Genomic DNA, 24744 nt, shown 5'->3' on the forward strand with positions numbered 1-24744 from the left:
GAGATGGAGAGCATGGGCCCCACCCTTGTAAAAGCATGCAGAGCTCAAGTGCAGGGAGATTGGTTATCATCTCATTGCTTTTGTCTGTTTCCTGGTCACCAGGTACACGAAAACAGCCAAATTAAGATAACTTTTAGATTCACAGACTTAGAGAATGAGAATTTATGGTTACCAGGGGTGAAGGGTTGGGGGATGGGGTATAGATTGGGAGTTTGGGATTGACATGTACACACTGCTATATTTAAAATAGATAATCCACAAGGACCAGCCATATAGCACAGGGAACTCTGCTCAATGTTCTGATAAATGGGGAAATGAGGGAAAGAATTTTTAAAAGAATAGACATATGTATATGTATGACTGAATCGCTTTGCTGTACACCTGAAACCAACACAATATTGCTAAATCAGCTACGTTCCTGTTGTTATTCAGTTGCCCAGTCATGTCTGACTCTTCAGGAACCCATGGACTACAGCACACCACTATACTCCAATATAAAATAAAATGTTTTAAATAAATTTTTTTTAAAGCAAGGGCTATTGGAATTCCTGTGATCACCACCAATGCTAAAGAAACACAAGTGTGATGTGAGCGCTGTCTCCACAGGAGAGCATCTGTCTGTCAAGAGTGGGGAGGAGCCAGCATTAGTGGCTCAGGGTGGCATTGCCTCCCATGGCCCAAGAGCATCTCCTTGTACTCATGGAGCCAGTGCCTCCTCCCTGCGCCATAGTTGCCTCCCTCCTATCTGTCTATCTCTTATCCTGTGGTGAGTTAACTAGTAGCCAGGGATCTCCTGGAAGACACCCGGGTCTTTCCCAGAATCAGGTCCCTTCTTCATCTTCCCGTGAAAAAAACAAAGTGGAAAGTTTCACACGTGTGGAGAAGGCAGAGGGGAATGAAATTGGTAATTACATCGCGACAGACTCAAAGTATTAATAGAATTAAAATGTCATAAGGGAAGTCAAATAATAGTCATTACTCAACGGTAAAATAACTGTCACTCATAGAATAACAATGACACAATTCAGAAAAAGAGGATGACTTTTAAATCCCTGAAGCTATTTTAAATGCATATTTTATGGAGGAACAGAAGTTACATGTCTGAATAAATCCTTTATCCTATAATGGTCTTGTTCTAGATGGAATTAACTCGTGATTTTACTGTATTATTGATTTAATTTATTAATAACCCTTAACATGTTTTTCTTGTTTTTGCCCTGCATTGCATGACATCCTACCCTTCAGTAGCAGAATACATTGTGAATCTGTGGTTGTTATTCAGTGATAAGTCGTGTCCGCCTCTTTTCCACCCCATGGACTGCAGCACTCCAGGCGTCCCCGTCCTTCACCATTTCCCAGAGTTTGCTCAGAGTTCTGTGCATTGAGTCAGTGATGCCGTCCAGTCATCTCATCCTCTGCCACCCCTTCTCTTCCTGAATCTCTGAATCTGTTAATACAGCTCTTAGTGTGTAGTTCATCTAATCCTTGTCTGCCTCCATGATTTTTTTCAAAATGATAAATACAATGTAAAAACTATTAAGACAACGAGGAGTCAACAATGACTGTGACTAAGATACCTTAATTTTAGATGGGCAATTTAATATTGTTGATGCGAATGTGAGTTGGTGCAACTGCTTTGGAAAACAGTATGGAGGTTCCTCAGAAAACTAAAAATAGAACTACCATATTAGCCAGCATATACCTGGGCATATACCTAGACAAAACTACTATAATCCTGGGCATATACCTAGATAAAACCACTGTAATTCAAAAAGATACATGCACCCCCTATGTTCATAGTAGCACTATTTATAGTAGCCAAGACATTGAAACAGACTACATGTCCATCAACAGATGAATGGATAAAGAAGAAATATATAAACATATTTGTATATGTTTATATATACATATATATGGTGGAATACTGCGGCTGCTGCTGCTGCTAAGTCGCTTCAGTAGTGTCCGACTCTGTGCGACCCCATGGACGGCAGCCCACCAGGCTCCCCCGTCCCTGGGATTCTCCAGGCAAGAACACTGGAGTGGGTTGCCATTTCCTTCTCCAATACATGAAAGTGAAAAGTGAAAGTGAAGTCACTCAGTTGTGTCCGACTCTTTAGCGACTGTCCAGGCAAGAGTACTGGAGTGGGGTGCCATTGCCTTCTCCGGTGGAATACTACTCAGCCATTGAAAAAGAACAAAATAATGTCATCTGTAGCAAGTCAAATGCAACTAAGGATTATACTGAGTGGATTGGGAGTGGGGAGGGATGAACTGGGAGTTTGGAGTTAGCAGATGCAAACTGTTGTGTACAGAATGAATAAACAACAAGGTCATACCATATAACACAGGGAACTATTAATAGATTCAATATTCTGAGATAAACCATAATGGAAAAGAACATAAAAAGAATGTGTATAACTAGTCACCTTGCTATACTGCAGAAATTAACACCACATCGTAAATCAGCCATCACTAAAAACTGTTTGCCATGGGGTCTGTGAGCAGATGTGTCCCCACCACAATCGTACTAAGGAGCAGTTCAACTGATCGGACACAACTGGACCCATGAAAAGGGATCATAAATTGTTTCCGTTGAACCCCAGACTGATCACTTAATAGTAGCTACTGGGGTAAATAGCCAAGATGGCCAAATGCTCTGGGGGGATGGAGATTAAGGGAGCGGAAAGGAGCTTTCTGCTCTAAAGAGGGAAGTTGGGAAGCCGCCTTGAGGTGTGTTTGAGGATGTGAGTTCCTGGCAGCACGTGCTCTGGCCCTGGAATGTTTCAGTACAATGCTTTCAGGCACCTGCTCTGCCTTCACGTCTTCCTCCTGCTCATCTCTTCTTTCCCAGTTGCTGCCAGAAATGTAAAAGTAGGTACAGGAGAAACAACAGATCAGTGTCACCAAATGCTGCTCGCTACCATCCTTCCTCCCAACACTTCCTCGTATTGTCGACTACATGAAGGTGAAACAGAATGTGGACTAAAGTGGAAACTAAAATCCCAGATTTTTTTTCACATGTCAGCTGATAGCAGAGGACATTTTCATTATAACTTGAATGGAAAAATGTATATCTGACTACTAACCCAAAGATTAAAGACCCTGGGCTTAATAATGCCAAATCCTTAAATAAATGGACATCTAAGCTCCATTGCAAATGAAGGGAAAACTCTGGCAGAAGTTCTTAGAGGATTTTAAGCTTGAAGTTGTGAAGTCTTAGCTTACCTACTTTCAATTTTAACCAAAAATAAATCTTTCAGTTTGCAATTGGGAAGAAAAATGATATCTTTATATCCCATAGGAGAACACTGAAGGATGATAACATAATTAAGAAGTTGAAAGAAATGTTAAATTTTCTCTATTAAAGATTCAAGTACAATAGAGATAAACACCCAGCCATTTTTAATACATCCTACAGATGAATTGGGGGCTTATTCTTCAGTCCCCATCCATATTTGTAACATTTTAACTAAAGGAAAACAAAAAAACCTAAATATTTAATATATAAAGTAGTTTAATAATCCATTATCTCTTTCCTGTGAACATTCTTTTCCTTCCTTGACCCTCGTACATTTTTTAAGAACACCCTCCGTCGTTAAAATCCCTGCGTTTGTTTACTGCACCGAATTGTAATTCGTCATGTCACTTTTCTCTTTCTTCCAGAGCTTCTTTGAAGGGCAGTCTGCACCATGGGACTCTGCTAAGAAAGATGAAAACAGAATGAAGAACAGATATGGGAATATTATTGCCTGTAAGTGTTGACAGCATCATTGCACTGTGATGTAACTTTCTTTTCACATCTGCTAAGATTGACCACCGGCCTCATGCAGCGAGAATTTGCAGTGCAATTACTGCCTTCATCTCGCCGGAAAAGCTGGTGTGATGCTTTTCCTTAAGGAAAAGAAAAGCTACCTAAATACCCCCGCTACGTCCCTGTGTCTTGCTGTGGGACTGGTTTTACTTTTAGATATAAAGTTTGGGTAACTTAGGTAATGTGCAAATGCTAAGAAAATGCATTCTGGAAGGAGTAAACAAAACAGATCTGATGATTCCCAGCTGCTTCTTGGGAAGGAATAGAAATAACAACTCGAAGCACGCCTCGATGCCAGGAGCCCGGGACTCTCAGCAGACACGAGCTCATTAATCCTGGGACACTTGGGATAAGGAGGTCAGTAACAGCCCCATTTTGAGGACAGGAAACTGAAATGCAGAAGTTAAATGATCGTCCCCGTATCACAACACTCATTAGCAACAGAGCTGAGATGATAACTCAGAAATTCCCAGTTCCCATGAAGCGGAATGCCACCAATCCATAATGTCTCAGTCGGTTCTTAAATTGAGCCCAGCCTCATTAATGTTCCGTAACGATGCGGAGAGGCCTGGTAGATTGATGAGCTTCCCTCTTCCAGGGCTGAAGCCATCCATCCCTGCATTGCACTGCTCAAAGCCACACGAGTACCAACAGGGTACTCACAGAATTAATGCTGTTTCTAAAGATACGTTAATTTAAAGAACAAACACTACCAGTGTGAAATACAAAGCACCTAGCCCATCCAGCCCTATTATTTATAAGAGAACAAATTTGAAAGGTTCAGGTAGTCCCAGGGAGCGATGTATTAGCTTGCTTGATGGTGTAAGTGCAGTTAGATTTTCACCTGCCTGGGTTAATGTTTCTTGGTGGGACGGTTGAGATCCTGTAGCAGTGTCACTTAGCACAGTGAATGTGCTAAGTCATGTCCAACTCTTTTCAATCCCATGGATGGTAGCCCAGCAGGTTCCTCTATCCATGGAATTCTCCAAGCAAGAATCTTGGAGCGGGTTGCCATTCCCTTCTCCAGGGGATCTTCCAGACCCAAGGATCAAACTTGAGTCTCCTGCAGCTCCTGCCTTGCAGGTGGATTCTTTACCACTGAGCCACCAGGGAAGGCCACAGTATGGTGACTTACACATCTATGAATAGCAAAATATGACTGCAGTCAAGCTAGTGAAGTACAGTATCGTCCCCTCGCATAGTTGTCATGTTTCATGTGTGATGAAAGCACCTGAAATCCACTCTCTTGACAAATTTCTGGATTCAGTACAGTATTAGTAACCCTCGTCATCATGCTGTACATTTCCTCTCTAGATTTAGTCATCCTGTGTGGCTGTCACTCTGTCCCCTTTGACCAGCAACCCCCATCAAAGCTGTTCCCCCACCTCCCAAGCTCCTGGTAATGACCCTTCTACTCTCTGTTTCTATAGATTCGACATTTTTTAGATTCCATATACAGATGAGATCATGCTGGGGTTTTCTTTCTGTGTCTGGTTTATTTCACTCAGCATAATAATGTTGTACAAGTTCATCCTTCTTCTTGTTCAGTCACTAAGTCATCTCCAACTCTTTTGTGACCCCTTGGACTGTAGCCCACCAGGCTCCCCGTCCATGGGATTTCCTGGGCAAGAATACTGGAGTGGGTTGCCGTTTCCTTGTAGTTACAAATGGTTACCTTTTCTTCTAGTTTTTTATTGCCTTCAAAAAGAATCCCTCTAGAACTGTCTGGTTGTTTATATAATTGTCTGTAAGCATCTACACTGGCACATTCTGAGACATTAACCACTTAGACCACCTACAAAAGACTATTAGGGCTCCCAAAATAGGGTTTGCCGATTTTTAGATGCCACTGTTCATCCACCCCAGCTAGCAGGAGTCTGATACTGCGTGTCCAGTCTGGTGCTGGAACTCACATCTGAGCACTGTCTCACTGGGGGGCTTGCGCTCCTGCTCAGTTGTGTCCAGCTCTTTGCAACCCCATTGACTGTATCCAGCCAGGCTCCTTGGTCCATGGAATTCTCCAGGCAAGAATACTGGAGTGGGTTACCATTTATTCCTCCAGGGATCTTCCCATCCGAAGGGTTGAACCTGCGTCTCCTGCATTGGCAGGCAGATTCTTTACCACTGAGCCACCTGGGAAGCCCCTCACTGGGTGTGTGGGCAATTCAGCCTGAGCTCCCCGGTAGGTCTGATGAAGCCACTGCCATGCTGAGCACCCTTCTGACAATCACCATTTGGAACTGCTTCATCTGAGACTCTGTATGTCTTTAATCAGTCTTCCCTGGTGGCTTAGACGGCAAAGAATCTGCCTCAATGCGGGAGACCCAGGTTCAATCCCTGAGTTTGGAAGATCCCCTGGAGAAGGGAATGGCAATCCACTCCAGTATTCTTGCCTGGAGAATCCCTTGGATAGAGGAGCCTGCTGGGCTACAGTCCATGGGGTCGAAAAGAGTCTGACACGACTGAGCAACTAACACACATGTTTTTAATTATACCAAAAATGAATCTTTGATATTGTTGGTGTTGTAGGAGGACTTGAAGAATAAAAATACTTCCCTAAATCACTCTAATGTATATACTCATACTGGTTGTTTCTTTAAAGGCATAGAGAAGAGTATTACATCTCCCTTTCACCCTAAGAAATCCTGTGATTGTAGAAAACTCAGTTTCTCTGGCTGGGAAGCCTGCTCCAGGGAGCCCAGGCTTTGGGAATAGCACTCTAACTAGGATGAGGAATTGGGGGATTCAGGGAATGGGTCCTGGAGATTCTTGTTATTGCTTTTCAGAGAACATAAAAGTGCTTTAATGATCACATTCATTGTTTTACAACAGTGTTTGCATATAAAATGGTTTTAATGATGCTTAAAAACTGTTTATTGGCTGTTGTTCTTAAGTAAGTTGAACTTTTCCCTTATTTACACATTTGCTGAGCTAGCCCCTCCAAGTATAAACGAATACTCCCTCCACCATTGACACACACACAGACACATGTATACAGACACACAAGCAGAGCCCTCCTAATACTCTCAGCAGTTCATTTTTTCATTCCACTCTTTTTTTTTATCTTTTTTAATTTTTAAATTGGGTTTCCCTGATAGCTCAGTTGGTAAAGAATATGCCTGTAGTGCAGGAGACCCCGGTTCAATTCCTGGGTTGGGAAGATCTGCTGGAGAAGGGATAAGTTACCCACTCCAGTATTCTTGGGTTTCCCCTGTGGCTCAGCCGGTAAAGAATCCACCACCTGCAATGTGGGAGACCTGGGTTCAATCCCTAGGTTGGGAAGATCCCCTGGAGAAGGGAAAGGCTCCCCACTCAGTATTCTGGCCTGGAGAATTCACAAAGAGTCAAATTTAAATTTTTTGTATTTTTACGATAACACATCTCAGCAGTTCTTAATTGTGACTAACAATTACAATTGAGAAAATAAGATGCAAGTCAGAAGAAAAGAATGAAACTCTGCCATTTGAAGCCACTTGGATGGCCCTAGAGGGTATTTGGCTAAGTGAAATAAGTCAGAAAGGAAAATGCAGTATATTTTCATTTATGTGTAGAATCTAAAAAATAAAACAAACGAATATAATAAAACAGCAACAGACTCACAGATACACAGAACAACCTGTGGGGTGGGGGCGAGGAAGGAGGGAGGTGCAGGACAGGGTAGAGAATTGGGAGGTATAAGCTACTAAGTATAAAATAAATAAACTACAAGGATGTCACATACAGCACAAGGAGTGCAGCCAATATTTGATAATAAGCTTAAATGGAGTATAAGCTATAAAAAATATTGATTTACTATCTCTATTTTATATACCTGAAAGTAATATAATATTGTAAATCAACTATACTTCTACTGAATAGATGATAGAATAATGGATAGATGTGCAGATAAATGGTAGGATGAGGATATGATATGATACGACATGATGTAATAGAAGAAATAGATGGCTTCCAGGAAGGCATGGAGTCAGAAGTGGCTCCTGTATTCCTGACTTGGGTAGATGGAGAATGGGTGAGCGAACAGATAGACAGACGGAAGTACGGGCCGTTTACAAGCTGTGTAACCCTGGAAGGGAAAGTGACTTGGAGCTCAGGGGTAGCATGGAAAGCTTGTGAGTTTAATCCAAATACATATTGCCATGCCTTTGACATATTCAGATGGGTTTCAAGTAGGCAGCCATGTGGACAGGCCTGGAACCCAAAAGAGATGTAAAGTAGTGAATCTTCAGGCAAAGGACTGGTGGTTGTCAGCTTGTCTGTGGAGGAAGCATGGAGGGCGTGGAGGGCCTTGGTCCCAGCCTAGAGGGGCTTTAATAGTGAGAACTACTGAGACAAAAGCCCTGACATGTGCAAAGGAGCCTGTGTCACGGAGGGGCGGGGCAAGCGTGGTGCCGGTCTGGTACTAGGAAGATGAGGATGTCACAAGGTGGGGAGTAGCCCAAAGCTACTTTGAAGTTGCCCACAGCTGCTTGGGGTGGGTGGGGAAGGGGAAGGGGGTGCAGCCCTGACAGTGGGGGACCCTCGACTCTCACGTGAAGAGGAGCCCTTCTGAGGTCTAGTTTTCATCTGCACTCGGGGTCCCCATGCTTTGTGAGGTGACTAAGAGGACAATGAGACCCAGTCTGTCCCGCCCAGGTCCTTACCAGCAATCTCGTCTCTGTGGCCCGTGCAGAGGGCTGCACATCCCCAGGACTTTGTCTTAAATCAGCATGCTTCTTCCTGCTAATGGAGCGACTCCAACAGTCCCCGTGTCACTTCTGAGGGACAGACTACTGTCGCGATCCAGGTTAGGTGTAAAAGCAAACAAGGGAAGGAGAGAGAGAGAGAGTTGGAGGTGAGTTTAGAAGGATAAGACTCACCAGGAGAGCTGCTGCTGCTACTGCTGTGTCGCTTCAGTCGTGTCCGACTCTGTGCAACCCCACAGATGGCAGCCCACCAGGACCCCCATCCCTGGGATTCTCCAGGCAAGAACATTGGAGTGGGTTGCCATTTCCTTCTCCAGTGCATGAAAGTGAAAAGTGAAAGTGAAGTCGCTCAGTCGTGTCCAACTCTAGCGACCCCATGGACTGCAGCCCACCAGGCTCCTCCGCCCATGGGATTTTCTAGGCAAAAGTACTGGAGTGGGGTGCCATTGCCTTCTCCGTACTGGGAGAGCATCCAGCATCAAAAATCCAGCAGATGAGAGTAAGACAGAAACACACCCACCGAACACATGTAGAAAAGAAAAGGATAAATTCTAGGAAAATTAGGCAAAATAAAATTAGAGTCAAGGGATCTGCCAGGAGCCTGAAAGGAGTAGGCATCCCTGACAGAGGGTCTCAGTTTAAAAAGTCAGGCACAAGGCAAGACTAAGAAGTGAGCAACACAAAACCCACAGCCGCACGGAGCCTCCAGCACTCAGCTCAGAGCTCCTTCTTCTCACCCTGATCCTGTATGGCTGGACCTGGGCCCCCCACCCCCTAATGGGCAATGGCAAAGACCCCAGGCTGGAGCAGGGGGCAGGGGTGGCAGGATGCCCAGCACTTCTTCTCAGTTACCTCGGCCCCTCTGCCTCTTGTACCTTGAAACCAGTACAGCACCTGCCCTTGGCAGGATGTATCCACTGGGAGAGCAAGGCTGTTATTTGCAGCAATCAATAATAATTAAAATTAATTTTGAGTCTCCTGTCAGAGGGCAAATGTTACTTAGATCATCGTGATTCCAGTTTGCCTTAAACATGTCATCAATATTTAGCAGAAGGGGAGAACTGGTTAGAGATGAAAGATCGTAGTGACAGACGCCATCTCTGCCGCTGCAGTAACAGCTAATCACTTACAGGTTCCAGCTGCAAGGCTGTGACCCAGATCCATCGTATTCAATATGAAAATGTTAAAATATTTGAAGCTACATGGAGGTGTTTTAAACATAATATTACTTGATAAAAAGGGCATAAATAACGTGGTTTAGGGATTGAGGGACCTGCTTTAAATCTCTAATGACCCCGCCTCTGATGTGCAAAGGCAGTCATACACACACACACACACACACACAGACATATATACACATAAACACACATATATACACATATATATGGTGTGTCTATGTGTGTGTGTACATGTGTACACACAGATACACAAATAAGACTGACTTATGTACACACAAGTGCATACATACATGGGCTTCCCAGGTGGCTCAGTGGTAAAGAATCCGCCTGCCAATGCAGGAGACGCGGGTTCGATCCCTGGGGTGGGAAGAGCTCCTGAATGAGGAAATGGCAACTCATTCTAGTATTCTTCCTTGGGGAATCTATGGACAGACGAAGCTGGCAAGCTATAGTCCATGGAGCTTCAAAGAGTTGGATGTGACTGAGCACATACACACCCATACATACATATATAAACACACATAAATACATATGTATATACACACACATAAATACATACATACACATTCATAATGTGTATACATATACATGTATATATACTCATGCCATAAGTATATACACACATACATAAATACACGCATGCAGACATACACGCAGGAAAGTACAAGCAGATCATAATTTTTCAGCAGTAAGCAATGGTTTGTTATGACCAAGTCTTAATGTACCTATCTCTTAACCAAAAATATCTTTTTGCCCTATTTCATGTAGTAAACAGGGAAGAACTTAGAGGAATGGCACAGACATTTGATGCAGATCAAGCTTCTCAAAATGGCAGCTTATTACCCTTCTGGATGGGGTAACATTGAGTTGTGGCTATTATATAAACATTAGTTGGAGTTTGATCCTATTCCACTCATCCATGGCTAAATAGGTTTCTTTTTCCAATTGAAAAACAATTCGTACACAGTCAAGAAAATGTGTGCAGTAAAGAGGGGGAAATTGGCCAGCACCTCACCCAGCAAATTCAAATTCTGCTAACATTTTATTTCTCTTTCCTTCAAATCTCTTTTTTCTATGGCTTGACGTTGCTGGCTTTATTTTGAGCAATAAAAACAGATTTTTATTGTTTTCTTTCTGATTCCTAAGACAGTGCAAACTATGTAGACAATTGAAGTGGTGTGTAAAATCATAAATGGAAGAAGAAACATGCCTCCCAATTTTGCCACCCAGCAGATGTCCCATCCCTCTGGTTGCTCACGATGCTCCTACACACACATCCAAGTGCATTCGATTATTTCATAGAAACAGACTCTCGGGAGACATGCTGCTTGCAACTCACTCTCCTTCACTTAATATTATGTCACAGAGATTGTTCCGAGTAAAGAAATTTAGAATAATCTTTTACAGTGATCGTTTCAGATTCCATTGTTTCATAAGATCACTGAGGATCAATTCTTTGCTGATAGTGAATGGTTTAAACTGGGTGGGGCTAGAATAAATTGTGTCTTAGAAAAGGAATTTGGGGCTATCATATGACCCTGCAATCCTACTCCTGGGTATATATCCAGAGAAAAACATGATCTGAAAGAATACATGCACCCCAATGTTCATTGCGGCACTGTTTACAATAGCCAAGACATGGAAGCAACCTGAATGTCCATCTACAGAGGAATGGATAAAGAAGATGTGGTACATGTATACAGTGGAATATTAGCCATAAAAATGAAATAATGCCATTCGCAGCAACATGGATGGACCTAGAGAGTGTCATACTGAGTGAAGTAAATCCAACAGTGAAGAATATCGAATGACATCCTTTATATGTGGAATCTAAAAAGAAGTGATACAAATGAACTTGCAAACAGAAACAGACTCACAGACTTAGAGAGTGAGCTTATGGTTGCCAGGAGGAAGGATGCGGGGGAGGGGACAGGGAGATAGGGAGTTTGGGATGGACATGTATACACTGCTCTATGCCATGAAATTAAAAGATGCTTACTCCTTGGAAGGAAAGTTATGACCAACCTAGATAGCATATTCAAAAGCAGAGACATTACTTTGCCAACAAAGGTTCATCTAGTCAAGGCTATGGTTTTTCCCGTGGTCGTGTATGGATGTGAGAGTTGGACTGTGAAGAAAGCTGAGCACCAAAGAATTGATGCTTTTGAACTGTGGTGTTGGAGAAGACTCTTGAGAGTCCCTTGGATTGCAAGGAGATCCAACCAGTCCATTCTGAAGGAGATGAGCCCTGGGATTTCTTTGGAAGGAATGATGCTAAAGCTGAAACTCCAGTACTTTGGCCACCTCATGCGAAGAGTTGACTCATTGGAAAAGACTCTGATGCTGGGAGGGATTGGGGGCAAGAGGAGAAGGGGACGGCAGAGGATGAGATGGCTGGATGGCATCACTGACTCGATGGATGTGAGTCTCAGTGAACTCCTGGAGTTGGTGATGGACAGGGAGGCCTGGCGTGCTGCCATTCATGGGGTCGCGAAGAGTCGAACACGACTGAGCGACTGATCTGCTCTGATCTGATCTGATCTAACATGGATAACCAGCAAGGTCCTATATAGCACAGGGAACTCTGCTCAGTGTTATGTGGCAGCCTGGATGGGAGGGGAGTTTGGGGGAGAATGGATATATGTATAGGTATGGCTGAGTCTCTTCCCTGTTCATTTTAAACTATCACAACATTGTTTGTTGATTGACTATACCCCGATACAAAATAAAAAGTATAAAAAGAAAGGAAAAGGAGCTCTTGGCATGGATTCACTGGAGAGGGAGGAATCTGAAGGCAATTATGAAATGGTTCAGGTGAAAATATCAGGTCTTGAAGTCACAGCAGTAACGATGCGAGTGACAGAGCTGTGTACCCATGCATGGCTTACACTAACTCAGTCTGAACAAAAGCACTACAAGGTAGGCACTATGTTATTTCCATTTTACAATGAAAGAAACTGAGGCACAGAGGGTAAATACTCTGTCCAGGGGCATAAACTAGAAAGTGACAGAATTAGGAGCAAACGCAGAGATTTGTACTCCAGAGTCTGTGATCTTAACCTCTGTGCAACACTGCACACAAACAGGGGTGGGAAAGGAAAGCTGTGGAGCAGATGCCAGGGGAGTCAGACGAAGGGGCTGTTGGGAAGGATTCAACCTGTTTCCAAACCTTTACCTCCTTATGCTTTAACACTCGCTAAATTCATCTTCCCCAGAAAGTGGCTATGTGGAGTTTTCAGTTCTACCCTGCTCTCCTGGTCCCCAAACAGGCCTACAGGGCTGGTTGTGCTGTGAATTGCCAGACTCCTGCAAGGCTATTGCCTTTATTCGTAGAAGAGAGTAATTTCCCTTTTTTTACTGAAAAATGGTTGATTTTCAGTGTTTCAAGTGCACAGCAAACTGGTTCAGTTATACATACATATATACTATTTTTCAGATGCTCTCCATTATAGGTCATTACAAGCTACTGAATGTAGTTCCCTGTGGTATACAGCAGGTCCTTGTTTAATTTTTATATCCTATTGTGTATCTGTTAACCCCAAATCCCTAATTTGTACCTCCCCGCTGTCCCTGCGCTTCGCGGGTGACACTAGTAGTAAAGAACTCAGCTGCCTGTGCAGGGGGTGTAAGAGGTGAGAGCTCGATCCCTGGGTCAAGAAGATCCCCTGGAGGAGGGCACGGCAGCCCACTCCAGTATTCTTGCCTGGAGAGTCCCATGGACAGAGGAGCCTGCTGGGCTACAGTCCACGCGGTCGCAAAGAGTCAGACACCACCGAAGCAACGTGGCACAGCACTTCTACTTACCTATCTGTAGCTCTACACCTGTATAGATCAGTCTCTATGTATCTGTCTAGATGACTAGATCAGATAGTCTTTACATCTGCTTTGTAAATTCTCCCTGAATCAGTTATAACATCTCCCTGATTCTGTCATTAAGTAAATAAAAATCTTTGACATGTGTTCATCTTTAAAAAAAAAACAAACTGGAGAATAGCAGTGAAGTTTAAAAAACACAAAACTTTGTGTGACTAGTAGGAGATGGTAAGAAAATTATTTCAAAGGCTCTGTTTATGGGAAATGAGAGTGCAGTCTTTGCAGAGATCGAATTCCCTAATGAGAACGTTCCAGAACTACTTGAGATGCCCAGTGGCAGTAAATTGTGGGGAATGGGCAGTACTCCCCCTGAGGCTCCCAGGGAAATAAAGCCTGGAAAAGGAGGGATTCTGATAGGGAGCACAGCAGATTCTGAGACAGCCCCAGGTCAGAGGCTTGAAAGGCTTGGATGCGGTGCCTGCCTTTTAAAGCACGGCCCGGGGAAAGTCAGGGAGTAAAGCTGAGCATCAGAGGAGCTGACTGAAGGCCAGGGGCTGCAGCAGAGCGGGGTTTGGTCCTATTGTAGCATCTTTCTTTTCGGAAGCTCAAATGGCTTTACCCGGAAAACTGCTCGGCACTCCCCTCTGACATCGTGTGTGGGTGCTGGCTCTTCCGACACAGACGAGAGCCGTGACCATCCACATGTACCCCGTTCCCCAGGAACTCCCCTCCCCATGACCCAGGCCAATTCTGGACCACAGCCTCTGGTTTTAAGCAAAACGGATTCCAGGATACTAGTCCTCAGAGCATGTCTGCCGCGGGAGAATTTCTGCTCGCCCGGGGTCCATTCCTGGGTCACTCTTGTCAGTCTGGGCAGCAACTGTAAAGGTGGTGAGAAGAGATGCCCGCGAATCTGACCCCAGCACGTGGTGACAGCGACAGCGGGCATTCTCCATCACTCGCTTGACACCAGGCTCTCCGATCCTCTCTTCCTGTGGTTTAGCTTCATGCTCACAGTAACCCCATGGGGAGGCACTGTGACACCCCATTTGCAGGTCAGGGAAGAAAAGCCCAGAGAGATGAAGCAACTTGCCTGGAACCACAAGGAAGGGTTCCCCTGGCACTCCGGCCCCAGAGACCACACACACGCCCACTGCCCAAGTTCTCGAAGCAGAGCAGGGGGACGTTGTCCCTCCAAGCTTCGCCCATGTCTGACACATCTTTTCCCCACTCTCCAGATAAAGGCGTAGTTACTGTTTTTGTTGTTTAGTCACTAAGTCATGTCTGACTCTTTGTGACCCCATGGACTGTAGCCCACCAGGCTCCTCTGTCCATGGAATTCTCCAGGCAAGAATACTGGAGTGGGTTGCCATTTCCTCCTCCAGGGGATCTTCCCGACCCAGGGATAGAACTAGCATCTCTGCGTTGGCAGGTGGGTTCTTTACCACTGAGCCACCAGGAAAGCCCAAAGGTATTGAGCCCAGGCTGATTACAAGGCTCGGACAGAAAATGGTGTGACCATCTTTCAGGAACTGGAGTGAGAAGTCCCACCCATGAAGGAAAGCTAGAAACTTGACACAGAGCTCCTCCTGTGGAATCAAGTACAGCGGTCCTCCACAGGGGGTTGAACTTGAGGGACCAGCTGAAATGTTGGCTTTCACCCATTAACAGGTCACGACAATAAATAGGTTCCCGTCAGCCGTTCATCCGGTGATCTCGGGTCAAATGCCTGTCACCTGCAGGCACCCTGACTCTCGCCTCAATCTGGGGGTGTCATTTCTCACCCACTAACCCAGAAGAAATGTCAACAGTGTAGAGGCAGGACCTCCCCTGCCCAGGGTCATGGCAAGTGGGGTCTCAAAGCACTTCCCCCAACCCACCTCTCGGACCCTGCAGTCCTTCCTTCTCAGAGAGGCTGGCCTTATCTTCCAAATACAGGGTGGTAAGAGCTTTCACTGGAAGGAAGATTCCTCTACCCCAAAGAACATTAATTTAGAAAAGCAATTTTTAAAGGACATTAAAAAAAAAAAAAAAGTTCACTTTTGACTCATTTAAAAGACATCTGGGGAACTTCCCTGGTGGTCCAGTGGCTAAGACTCCACAGTCCCAAGGCAGGGGCCCTGGGTTCAATCCCTGATTAGGGAACTAGATCCCACATGCCACAATTAAGACCCAGTGCAGCCAAATAAATAAATAAATATTTTAAAAATGAAAGATATTTGGGAGTAGGAGAAATTCAATGTTCCAGACACAAACATAGGGATTGGGGGTGGGGCAGTGAGCAAAACACGAAAATCCATCCCCTTTTAGGGCTTCTAGCACTTTCCTTTTTAAAAGATAGATTTTCAAGGAAATAACTGAGGTGTCTGAGTAGCATTTATAGAGAACATTTTCCATGCAGAAAAAATGTTTAATGTGGCTAATTGATACCACCAGCACGACCCCTAGATGGGACTTGCTATGCTTGAGAATTTATGTTTTTGTTTAATCATTAAAACAGCCCAGTTGGAGGCAGGCGCTGTCGTCCCTCGTCCAGATGAGTGGCCGAGACTTGGTGGCATGGCTGATGGGGGCCAGCCTGGCTCCACCAGCCATGCCCTTGATGCAGGAGGAGAGAACCCTGGTCCAATGATTGAGTTTAGAACCGTGTCCACAACTCCCAGAAAGCTGGGTGGTGGTTTATAATTGTTGTTCATCAAGGTGGATGTCAGAGACAGCCTTCAGAATCTCAGGGCTCACGTGTGATTTAATGGAGTTGCTAAACTTCCAGTCCAAGAACTCGTCCTGCCGTGATCCACAGGACTGAGTAAAAGTTTCAGACCTCTGCCGGCGTTTCACGTCTGTAAACGATCAAAGAATGTGTTAATGAGATTTGCTGTGAAATGCAGAGGAATATAAACCCTTCCCCGTATTAACAGAAGTGTAAGGGTGTAACGTTTAATTCTTTGTTTATCTCTAAAGCGGCAGAATGTGGATGCCCTCTCTATAACATGCTCACGTTCTGCAGCTCTGCACAGCCCCACAGACAGCGTGTGTTAATTGCTATTTTCTTGTCCTTTTCCTTCTGCAGATGATCATTCCCGGGTGAGGCTGCAGACCGTAGAAGGAGACAACTCAGACTACATCAATGGAAATTATATTGATGTACGTATTCTGGGGCTCAGATGGTAAAGGGTCCGCCTGCAATGCAGGAGACCCAGGTTTGATCCCGGGTTGGGAAGATCCCCAGGAGATGGGAATGGCAACCCACTCCAGTATTCTTGCCTGGAGAATCCCATGGACAGAGGGGCCTGGTGGGCCACAGTCAAAAAGAGTCGGACACAACTGAGTGACTAACACGTATTCTGACCTGTCAGTAAACCCAACAGTTCTGGCACGTAGCATCCTGTGTATCTGCTCCAAGACAGGTAGACACAGGTTCGACCAAACATAGCAGCCCTGTCCCATACGTGCAGAGCTTGACCGTGAAGACAGGTCAGCCTCGGGCTGATGAGCCTCCCCCACCAACCCCCATGACAGTCTCTGCCCTCTTGGCCACTCCATGCTTACGCAGACTAAGAAAATTGCATTTCCATTTTTGTCAATAACTTGGATTATTTGACATTTAAAGAAATCTGTTTGCATATTAATAGGACAAAACTCTCTAATTCCTCATTCGATGATTTGCCATCTCCTGTCATCACGGCACTTTTAAGTTGCCTTCAAAGTCGTCTGCAGCTGTTAACCAGGACTTCTGACACACGCAAGACGTGTCATTAAATATGTAGGCTGCTTAATTATTGAAGCCTGCTTCTTTGTTCATTCTGCATCATGTTAACTGAATGTCTTACATTAGAATAAATTCTTTGGGAGACAGCATGTTTTCACTTGAAAGAATGAATGAAATCAAAAGTAGACTGAAAATCAAGGGAAGACTGCCGTTACCTCCAAGGCCCAGTTTAGACTGAAGAGATCTCAGCTCCTGAGGCATCGTCCTCTGCGCTTGGACTTCATGCTGGTTCTTAATCCACAAGCATCTCTTTGCACAGGTTTTATTCAGATGTGTGGGTTCCTTTCTTGTCTTTGTGGAGTATTACTAAGAATATTAGCATCACAATCACTAAGAGTTATCTAAAAATAACTCTTTGGAAAAGACCCTGATGCTGGGAACAATTGAAGACAGGAGGAGAGGGGAATTACAGAGGATGAGATGGTTGGATGGCATCGCTGACTCATGGACATGAGCTAGTGGGAAATAGTGGATAACAGGGGAGACTGGTGTGCTGCAGTCAGTCCATGGGGTTGCAAAGAGTCCGACATGACTTAGCAGCTGAACAACAACAATATTCTACAGGATATTTGGGTAGTGCTCATTGGGAAGGTTTGGCACTGGGGGTTATAGAGTTGAGGGTGGGGCTGACGGAGGATTATCTGAAGAATAATTCATATCTCAGTCTTCACACACCCCTAGACTCTCCTTTTGCTAATGACCAGAAACATAGCTAACCCAAGGCAGAACTTCTTATTAACTCACAGTTTCCTCCTAGGGCACACTGACTTATTCCTTTGTTCAGGAAATGTTTAGGGAGAACTTGACAGGAATGCCCAGAGGTGCCCGAGACCTGTTACCTTCTCCCCGAGGCCTCACAACTTAGAATCTGAAGTAAGAACAATCTTTGCTGTGATGCTCCTTCCCTGGGGAAGAGTCCAGGGGAGCCCTGTTCATACTGCAGTGCAGCCCTCCAGCCCTTGGGGTCCTTGAGCAGAGGGACAGTGTCTGGTCGGGCTGTATTCTGCCCCATCACAGGCTAGGATGCCGTAAGCCCTCAGCGTCTTCTAAGTCACCATCTGAGCAGTAGCTGTGATCAGATTAGGCTTGTCCTGGGGGCCTTTTGTGGAGAAGGCAATGGCACCCCACTCCAGTACTCTTGCCTGGAAAATCCCATGGACAGAGGAGCCTGGTAGGCTGCAGTCCATGCTAAGGGTCGGACACGACTGATCGCCTTCACTTTCACTTTTCACTTTCATGCATTGGAGAAGGAAATGGCAACCCACTCCAGTGTTCTTGCCTGGAGAATCAATCCCAGGGACAGAGGAGCCTGGTAGGAGGCGGTCTATGAGGTCACACAGAGTCGGACACAACTGAAGCGACTTAGCAGCAGCAGCAGGGGGTCTTTTGAACTAAGCTTTAAAGAACAGCTGTGTAAGGCTTCAGGTGGTCCAGTAGTGAGCCGCAGCTACTGAAGCCTGCAAGCCCTAGAACATGTGCTCCGCAACAAGAGAAGCCACCACAATGAGAAGCCCACGCACCACAACTAGAGAAAGCCGTGTGTAGCAACAAAGACCCAGAGCAGCCAAAAATAAAGAGAAAGAGAAAAAAAAAAAGAATGGCTGAGTAGGGACACAGAGAGGAGAGGACATAAAAGTCATGAACATACTAGAGTCATTAGTTTTTGTTTTTAATAGAGAAAGAGTCAGTATTCAGGGCCACTTTTCACTTAATCGGTGAGATTTTATTGAGCATCTATTACATGTCAGTAACTGTTTGAGTTGCTGGTGTTCTAATTGTGAATAATTCAGGCCAAGACAGAATACTAAGCACTGACATAAGAGACCTAATGATCTAATGGGGAGAAAGAGACCATAAATGAAACAATCACTGAAGTCTGGTATTTTGGACATCAGGTGGAATAGAGTGGGTATCTCCACGGAGAAGGTGGGGGTCCGGGCCAGCTGGGTATCTCAGGGGGTGAGCCTCCAGGCTTGGAAGCAGCCCTAGGAAAGGCCTGGCTGAGGAGCACGCCTGGCAGATGTGGAGTGATCTGGAGGGGGTGGCGTCCAGGTGGTGGGGTGAGGAAGGTAATGGGCAGGTGAGTGCGTGGCGGTGAGGAGTCGGGCTCTTCCTGTGAACCAGGAGGTCAGAGGGTCAGCACAGAGGAGTGACTGGATCTGGAAGTGAGAGGAGAGTGAACTGTGGGTTGGCGGGAGTCAAAGTAAGGCTGGCTGATGGTGACCTGGCCCATCAAATGACCCTCCCCTCTCCCAGCACCTTGCAGCCCCACACAGACAGTGGTGAGTCCCACCAGGTCCTGTCTCGTGGAGCTTATCAGCTGACAGGAAATGCGTGCCCATCAAAATAACCCTGCTTAGTATCTGTTGTGACTCTGTGTCAGAGACCTACTCCCAGTCGGGGTAGAGAAGAATGTGTCTGCTTTTGTTGTTCACTCTTCTAGACTTGCTTTCAAGAGCAAAAAGACCTAAGTGGTCTGAGAAGTTGGCATTTCCTCTCCAGTCTCTTTGCTCTCTTTTCCGTCTGGCTTTGGGCAGTGTTTTGTGCCTTCTCAGGGGAGAGAAAGAGAAAGTGTTAAGATCTGTGGCAACATTATACGTTCGTGCACCCGCTCAGTCGCTCAGTCGTGTCCGACTCTTTGTGACCCCATGGACTGTAGCCCACCGGGCTCCTCTGTCCATGGGATTTCCCAGGCAAGAGTACGGGAGTGAGGAGCCATTTCCTATTCCAGGATGTTGTGTGTTACCTGTGTGTCATTTTCTCTAAGCTGACTTAACTTGTTGACTAACCTGCAATGTCCCTGTTCCCTTCTTGCTTTGGTCCCAATTTTCATCTTTCCCCCTTCTTGTAGGGTCATGATAAAAGGAAGGGGTCTTGCAGAATTTCTGCTTCTTTAAATTCCTGGTCCTGGTACAGCATCATGTCTTGGTATCTGTAATGTTTAAAAATGATGTTTGGTATACCCACTCCAGTATTCTTTCCTAGAGAATCCCTTGAACAGAGAGGCCTGGCCAGCTGTAGTCCATGGGGTTGCAAAGAGTCGGACACGACTGAACGACTGAGCACAGCACACAGCACATTACTATTGATGTGACTGTCTATACCAATATAACAGAATATGAGTTAAGGCTTTGTCACATTGCCAATAGCATCCGAAACACAAATGAAATTCTATTGCATATTCCTAGCCGGTTTGCACTCTAATCAGAGTCGTGGTCATGTTATTTCAGAAAATCCATACGTTGTTAGTGTTTATTGCTCATCCGTCATCTCTTAGCTTGTGTGTGATTAAGTTACTCACCCACTCCTCACTGTGCAGGCATCAGAACTGTTACACACTGATGCGCCTCAGCTTATTAAGAGATGCTCAGTGGTCCCGAGTCTGGTGATATAACTTCCTGGTAATGCAGCTGTTGATATTTGAAAGTGCATTCATTTTGGCAGACTTAGTATGTACTTCTGTGCTGCTTATTGATTTTCAAGTTTGTCTAATATTCTTTCTCATTTATTTTTTAGGGTTATCATCGACCCAATCATTATATTGCTACACAAGGTAAGTTGATTCCAGCTTTGATGTCTTTTTTGGTTGTTTGCCCATTCTCTGTCATTTCATACCCAGCTCACCCTCCCCAGGAACTCTGTCACATGCTGCTGTAGCCCCGGGGGCTGATCGCATTTCCAGCCATCAGCACGTGCACTCCTGGTTTCCTATCAGAGGTCCTGGCGATGTAATCATTCAGTTAGAACTTCATACTGAGATCAGTAGAGGAAATGTGTCCATCAATTAATTATTGAATTAACTCTGCCTGCCTTAGCAATTAATCTGACATTTGCTAGAATAGATGTATAGATACTCGTTGAAGAAATAGATACTGGATATTCTGTGTATAAAGACCTGAGCTGATTGCTGCTGGGGATGTGAGCCGAATCCAGCAGGCACCCTTATTACATCGGTGTGAGTTAGTAGGGAAGACGTGTGCACAGGCTGTATACTTAAAACCTTGTGTGAAACCAACATGCCGTTGTAAAGCAGTTATCCTCTAATTAAAAAGTTTTTAAAAGCCTAAAAGAAAACAAATGCCAGCGTCATGGGTCCTTTGTGAAAATTAAATAAGATAAATGACACCTATTCAATACTGTTATTATTACTATAATACTTATATGATTAATATAAAATATATGATTGGTATATGATTATAAATATGACTAATATAATAGATATTACATAAATACATATTTATATTAATATAGCAATATAAAATCAATATATTAAATCTATAAAGTTAATATCTACTAAATTTATCTTGATATATAAATATAATATAATAAACATTGATGTAAATATTATAAAAAACATTAATATTATTATTTTAAAAACACCTTTTGTGAGAGGTACAGATAAGGTGTTAAGGAAAATATATAATAAACATTAATGTAAATATTATAATAAATATTAATATTATTATTTTAAAAACACCTTTTGTGAGAGGTACAGATAAGGTGTTAAGGAAATTCAGAAACTCAGACAAGAAAGAGGTCGCTTTCAGGTGGGATGGTTCAGAAGCAGCCTTGTGGCAGAGGTAAGCCTGGGCAGGGAAGGTGTGACTGGCAGAGACATCACGAGCAACAATCTGAAAGCAGCAAGTCCATGCTCCTGGGTAGAAGACAGTTGGTGTCTCACCGTGGCTAAAGGAAATGGAAGGCCAGAGGAATGTGTCGGGGAAGTCCATGGCGTGATTTTTTTAACTTATTTAATTCAAGAACAGTTGACGTCCAGTGCTGTGGTAATTTCTGCTGTACAGCAAAGCGGTTCAGTTGCACACATTTACATGGCGTGGTTTCGGTACCGTCTTCCCCACCAGTGATGGGGCGGGTCATCTGTGGAGAGTGAGGATCATGAGAGACTGAGGCTTTCAAGAAGAGGTTGCTGAGCCAGTACAGGTGAACAGAGGAAGTACTGGGAAACAGAGACACCCACTCGGGTTGAAGCGATAGGGACGAGTGAAATGTGAGTTCTCTGTGTTGTATCACTTAATCATTGTTTCGGTAACACATCATATCCCAGAAACAGGCATGGGGAAACCAAACGGATACAACCTGCCACCAGTTAGGAGTTGGCAGGGGGGTGCGTGAGAAAAAGTCAAGGATACCAAGAAATCATGTGTGTAAAGTCTCAAATTGGAGACAGGGAGGCTTGAGTGTCCACTGGGCCCTGAGGAATGGGGAGGCGCTGAAGGATTGAGGCCAAGGTCAGTGGCGAGTCAGGAGGGAGAAGAGGTGGTCGTAGCCAGACACCAGAGTCCCGGCGCCTAGAGCAGCAGTGTCTGGCAGAGCTCTTTGCTCTGGTGGAAATCTTCTCTGTGTCGTCCGGTGTGGTGACCTCTAGTTATCCATGGCCACTGATACTCAGAGTGTATCTACTGAAAAGAGGAACTGGATTTCAAGTTTAAACAGCTGCAATTGGCTCTTCCCCATTGGAGGTGTCAGGCAGCAGAGCTCTGGGGCAGACAGTCTCTGGGTGTGGCCGGAATTATCCTCCTGATCCCCACGGCCACAGCAAAATCCTGGGGGGCACCACTCTCAGAGTCCAGTGCTGTGTCATCACGTCCAGATGCTGCACTTGGTCCAGTGTGCGTCCTTCCGGAATGAAAGCAGTAGTGCCTCCCTCCATAGTCGGAAGGAGAACCGCACAGACAGTGCCCACTGTGAGCCTGGCAGAAGCCCGGCCCTTGGTAGGAAATGCTAAGGGCTCCAGAAAGCACGCACTTGGTTTGTCTCACATCTGGGACAGAGTGAGGATGTCTGGACCCGACAGCCCTGGGAGCTTCCACACAGAGTGGACCGATACTGGGGCTTCATACCTGTCCTCCAGGCTGCCAGAATGTTCCCAAGTCAGGTCATAACAGCTCTGATTTATACATGGGATGATTATCGGACATTTGCAGTTTTTACAAATTTACATGAACATTTTGTTGCAAAATATACAAAACACTTCTGAGTTCTTGTCGAGCAGCCCACGTTCTCATAGAAAGTATAACCAGAAAATTAAATCTGACTTAAATGTCCACAGTTGAGGGCTGTAGATTCATGTGAACAAATAGCCAATGGAAGTACAGATTGAAGACCCCAAAGTCCTATGTGGGGCCCCTCCCTCGTTCATCCTCTCTGCCCCTCTGTCCCCAAGGGGAGGTCACCTCTGGAAGAAAAAAATGCCATAACAGAAGTCACTTTCTGGCCCCATTAGAAGTAGTTTGAATGATACTTATTTGCTCTGCAGCCATCGTTGGCAGCCTTCACCCTATCAAGTATTAATGAACAGATATATTTGCAGACAGATGAGAAATGGCAGATGTCCTCAGTTTGAAGGAGACCCCCACGGTGCCCTTTAGCGGAAAAGGGCCCCCCCACACCCTACAGAGCATGGCCCTTTCCTCGGTGACTGGTGGGCCACAGGCTGGACTTTAAAACCTGGCAGTTCTTGCATCACTGTTGCTGGTGCAGAAGAGGAGGAAATGAGCTGATTTTTAATCTAACGTTCAGTCCAGATAGTACCCGTCCTGTTACGAGTGATACCTTCAGACCATGATGTTCGGATTAAAAAGTCAGAATGTCTTTCCTCCAGTGCACCACAGGCACAGTGTAACTGGTGGCCTCGGGTAGCCGGTGATAAAGATTTCTGCTCATCTGCAGTAATCGACCGGGACAAGATGGAACATGTTCGTGGGTGGCCAACAGAATCACGAACAGCCTGATTCTAAATTCAGCAAATGGAGTGATGAAGACTAACAGGCAGATGCCATGTTTAAATCCCTCCTTGCTCTTTTTGCCTCTGTACTTTGCACTGAGACGAGTCTTTAAAAATCTGTTCACAGCAGGAACCCCTGAAACTACACGAATGGTCCATTTTCCTGACAACCAGTTCTATCCCCAAGAGTTGGAAATACATAGATTCCTAGCAGGTCCCCTCAATGCAGAGGGCATGTCATGACCGTATCCCTTCAGCCTCTCCCCCTCCCTCCACTTTATTGATTTTTCTACGAGTAACTGACTCTGACCTTTGGTGATAACGGTAATGTTTCTGCAGATTGAAGGGACCACATTCAAGCCAGAGTGGTGGCTTTTTTGAGTGTGTTCTTCCCGTCTCCCCGCCCTTTAATTGTTCTTCATCTGGCAGCTAATACATTGATGCCCCACTGCATCACATCTGCCTGGCCAGATATTAATACAGTTATAAACTTAGGACTAAGGACCTGCCACACAGGGGTCAAAGGACAGACTCATGTTTGTAGCTGCCTGTCCACACTCACGGAGAAGGCAGTGGCACCCCACTCCAGTACGCTTGCCTGGAAAATCCCACAGACAGAGGAGCCTGGTAGGCTGCAGTCCATGGGGTCACAAAGAGTCAGACACGACTGAGCGACTTCACTTTCACTTTTCACTTTCATGCATTGGAGAAGGAAATGGCAACCCACTCCAGAATTCTTGCCTGGA

At 45.0% G+C, this 24744-nt stretch overlaps 1 protein-coding gene across 5 annotated transcripts in view; it reads left to right on the forward strand.

Annotated features, from left to right (window-relative positions):
* Positions 1-24744, forward strand: part of PTPRM (protein tyrosine phosphatase receptor type M) — a 665820-nt gene that overhangs the window by 578435 nt on the left and 62641 nt on the right. For all 5 annotated transcript variants that reach the window (XM_086373135.1, XM_086373137.1, XM_086373136.1 and 2 more), the window contains 3 exons: positions 3664-3751; positions 16555-16628; positions 20770-20806. In XM_086373135.1, coding sequence (XP_086229261.1) covers positions 3664-3751; positions 16555-16628; positions 20770-20806 — 199 coding nt within the window. The remainder of the gene's footprint in view (positions 1-3663; positions 3752-16554; positions 16629-20769; positions 20807-24744) is intronic.

This window comes from Bos grunniens, chromosome 24, assembly GCF_055505025.1.
Source record: "Bos grunniens cultivar Pamir isolate PY7600 chromosome 24, Bosgru_T2T1.0, whole genome shotgun sequence".
NCBI lineage: Eukaryota > Metazoa > Chordata > Mammalia > Artiodactyla > Bovidae > Bos > Bos grunniens.